The 4,173-nt window shown below is 47.9% G+C and overlaps 1 protein-coding gene across 1 annotated transcript; it reads left to right on the top strand.

The window, feature by feature from the left end:
* Positions 1–268: 268 nt before the first annotated feature.
* LOC142377983 (uncharacterized) lies at positions 269–2,729 on the top strand. The gene is made up of 7 exons (XM_075462320.1): positions 269–308; positions 1,405–1,587; positions 1,683–1,760; positions 1,842–1,910; positions 2,046–2,386; positions 2,465–2,660; positions 2,713–2,729. Exons 1-7 carry the CDS (start codon positions 269–271, stop codon positions 2,727–2,729), a joined length of 924 nt encoding a protein of 307 aa, XP_075318435.1.
* The last annotated feature ends 1,444 nt before the right edge of the window (positions 2,730–4,173 follow it).

Below are 4,173 nucleotides of genomic sequence, written 5' to 3'. Positions count from 1 at the left end.
AGAGAACACTGTGGGGTATTGAGTTTTGACATCCTCCTTTTTCCCTTCTACCGTGTGGAGACGGCTTATTAGTTTGAGGGCTTCTATTGCAGGGAGGCCAAGTAGGGGCTTAGACAGATCTCTAACAGCATAAACAAGTTGTTCTGTTGCTCTCCCTTTTATGGTCAGTTTCCCCTTAAAGCAGCCTTTAACATCCAACTTGTGCCTGCCTGGTCCATACAGTACTTTTGGCGTTGGTTGCAGTGTCCCATGCTTTTTAATGGAATGCATGCTGCTTGGGATTGCTGTGACCTCGGCCCCAGTGTCCAGTTTGAAAACAGTCTCATTCCCGTTCAAATGTAGCAGTTCAATCCACTCACTGGCTTCTTTCGAGCACATTTCTCCTAAGAAAGCGAAATCCTCATTTTCATTATTTTCTATCTGCACCTGTGTAATGTCATGTACAACACTGCCTGACCTGCATTTCTTTGCGAAATGTCCTTTTTTGTGACATTTCCTGCACTCAGCATCACGGGCCGGACAGTCTTTCCACAGGTGTTTCTTTGAGTGTCCACACCGGCCACATCCTGAAGACTGTGTGTCATTTTTCTCTTTTTGCCCCCTGCTAGTCTTTTTATATATGACCTCCACTTGTCCAGTTGCTTGCTCTGTCCCCCTTATCACTGGCTGTTGTTTTTTTACTGTTGCACTCTGTTTCACTCTTGTAATGGCTTTTTCTAATGTTAAATCTGCATCTAACTGCAAGCTTTCTGATAGCCTGGCATCTCGTATGCCTACAACTATCCGGTCCCTTATTAACTCTTCTCTCAGGACCCCGAATTCACAGTGTTCAGCCAGTGTGTGTACTGCAGTAATGAAAGATTCCACACTCTCTCCGGGCTCCTGGCTCCGTCTGTTGAAGCATGCTCTTTCAAATATAACGTTCCGCTTGCTGACACAGTGCGCATTGAAAGCTTCTGTGACGCGCTTGTATGACTTTTTCTCTGTGTCTGTCAGAGGTAGTACATTCAGAATGTCTTCGGCGTCGTCACCAGCCGCATACATGAAAGCATTCACCTGAAACTCCTCCGACTGTTTATCCAGTCCTGACGCTATTCTGTAGCGTTCGAAGCGTTTCATCCATCTCGGCCATTCATTAGCGTCCTTGAAGTCAAACTTGCCTGGTGGGGCTAGCTGTGGTGCTAGCGGTGGAGCTGGCGGTGGGGCTGGCGGTGCGGCCGCTGTTGCCGCTGCTGCCGCTGCTTGCATATTTCCCTCGTTCTCGCTCTCCTCTTTTTTTTTCACCACCTGCAGCCTCCACTTCCTCTGCACCACCTGCAGCCTCCACTTCCTCTGCACCACCTGCAGCCTCCACCTCCCCTGCACCACCTGCAGCCTCCCCCTCCCCTGCACCTCCACCTGCAGCCTCCACCTCCCCTGCACCACCTGCAGCCTCCACCTCCCCTGCACCTCCACCTGCAGCCTCCACCTCCTCTGGAATCCAAACTGGCCCATGGAAAACTGCCACTGTGAAAGCGCTGCTGGCACGGAGCAAACATTTGTCTCCCTCACAGCTGGCAAAAAAGCTGACATCACCAGCCAAACCCTGTGAGTAGCAGTTTGAATTTTCCCTCCATCAGTTCTACATGTGTAGCTTTAACATTTTACAGACTTGTAAAACACAGACCCTCCACTTTTTGCAGCTCCAGCACCACAGTGCCCCTTACCACCACCTAAAGCCCTGACCGGACACTTGGCCCAACGGCAGCTTTTCCCCTCTGGTAAGTACGCACCATCCTGTGTACATTTGTCTCTGTGTGTTTTTAGCAGCAGGCCTGATGGTTTAAACATTTGTTCTCCAGGCACTTCTGAGGTTGATGATGAGGAACTGGTATTTGCTGCAGAGCAATGTGAAGCACAGCTAAATACAGGTGTGGCATATGACACACATATTGTGAGAAGGTTTAGTGACAACACTAAAAAGTATTATTTTGTGGAAAACATCTGTGTTTTAATATATTTTTCTTCACAATACAGAATTTCTGTTTTATGTGTTGTTTTTGTAGGTGAGTTGCTGGGAATGGAGTACTTGTACAGCCAGACCGGCAACACACTGACTCCTGTGCTCCAGAGCCCAGAGGAGGAGGACAGGCTGGTGGAGGCAGTCAGCGATGAGGACGTACGGGATGAGGGGTTTGAAGAGGAGACCTTCAACGACATCACCGTTCCTGAGCTCCACGAGGATGACCTCTCCCGTGATCTGGAGAACAGGCCCTCATCGCTGATGACGAGTCCTCAGGCCTCACCACCTCAGGCCCCTCCATCACCTGCTGACCTGCCGTCCACATCACGTGACGGAGGACAACATGCTGTCGCTGGCCCTTCAGCGCTTCCTGACACTTCTCAGGTAAGACACATTACTGGCTATTTCAATCTAATGACATTTTATTTCATATATATTACTATTAATCAATTCATTTATTAGGGAGCAGTCTTCGGACCAGATGGGATCGCTGGGTGGGACAAGGTCCAGGATCTGGCGAGTTACCTGGTGGGTCTCCGTGAGGCTTCTTACCTCACTGAGCTGCAGGTGACCCAGGTCATCCAGCTGTGGACAGCTCTCCCTGAAGGCGACAAAGAGCGGGTCAACTACCCGCCTCGTCATCAGCCCAGACTGACAAGTGGCCGTTTTAAGGCTCCTAAGCGGTCTGGAGTCACGCCGGGTGTGGAGAGTGTCAAGTGCTGCTTGATTGGACATCCTGGGGGGCCAGCACAGTGGCCCAGCACCAGCCGCTTGGTGGAGGCAATGTGCACACGGCTGTGCACTTTGCACAAGACCACCACCAAGAAGGCTGGAGATGGACCAAGATACTCAGCGACTACCACCACATCCGGGACCTAGTGCTCAACAGTCCGCGGGTTCTGGCTGAGACCATGATCCAGCTCTTTGAGCTAAATCAGAGGACACTCATTCAATGGTAGGTCAGGCACATTATTCACCTCAAATTGACTGAAGAGTTCTCTAATGAATACATTTCTAACAAAACTGGTCTTCTCTCAGGTTTCAACGACGACAGAAGAGCCAGGAGAAGAGTGTCCTTTCTCAGGGAATGACTGCAACAAACCCGATTCCTCTGGCACCCAACCAGCTTCCACCACCCAAGGAGAAGCTGGGGCTCCTACCCTCCACATCTGGCCCCAGGCATGAGTTTGTCCTCCCTCCAAATCTGGAAGGACAGGCTCCTGTTCTGCGGCCAGGCCGACGGCCCGCTGCTGCCACCAGGGTGCAATCAATTTTACCCACCCCCACGGCACCAGACACTGCACAGCCCGTGCAGTTCATAATGCTCAGTGTTTCCCACAGAATTTGGAAACTATGGGGGGTAAATTCACGCGGCGTAAGTTTGTGCGACTGCAGATTTGATTTTATTTGATTGATTTGCACACATTCATTCAAATATAAAAAAAATACACAATAAAACACAACAAATTAAAAAAAAGGAATGTGTGCTGGAGATGTCAGAAACCCTTGTGGGCTTATAAGGAAACCTCATCTTGTCATTAAAACCCAATGATAACAATTGTAAAAGAAAATATTTACAGATTAAAACTAAACTTCATGAAAAATATGAATGGATCATATACAGTGAGGACTTATGCCTTTTTGAGAAACTTGAAAAGGTTGTCCTTAATAATAAAGGGTGTAGGAAGTACACAATGAGTTCAGGAACACATCAGAAGTGGTTTGGTGTTGATATCTTTAAAAACAAGAGAGCTATTACAAAATAAAAATCTAAAATGGAATTAACTATGCACACTGGGTAAATGTTCTACCTAAAATGATTTTTCTGGAAACTAAAAGACTGTGAAAGCTTTATAGTGAGTTCACAAACCCATCCGAAGTGGTTTGGTGTTCATTGGTTGAATATCCAGTCAGAACAAAAAAAGGCGTTGCACTTTAGCGACGGTCCCTAAGCGCTCCGGCTGCCGTAGTTCACTTAGAAGTATATTCGGCGCGGTTACTCTGATCTTTCGCCAGACTTGCTTACTTTGGTGAGCTGATAAAGCCTGTGGTATGTTAGTCTTAGTTTTCTGTAAATATTAATACCATCCTGAGGCTAATTGGTGCGGTTTTCGTGACGCTATTACAATTACAAAGCCGGAAAATAGGCGAATGTCGAATATAAAACCAAC

This window comes from Odontesthes bonariensis, chromosome 3 (assembly GCF_027942865.1).
Source record: "Odontesthes bonariensis isolate fOdoBon6 chromosome 3, fOdoBon6.hap1, whole genome shotgun sequence".
Taxonomy (NCBI): Eukaryota; Metazoa; Chordata; class Actinopteri; order Atheriniformes; family Atherinopsidae; genus Odontesthes; species Odontesthes bonariensis.
Note: the sequence above shows the minus strand (reverse complement) of the source record. Positions and strands in the feature narration are given on the sequence as shown.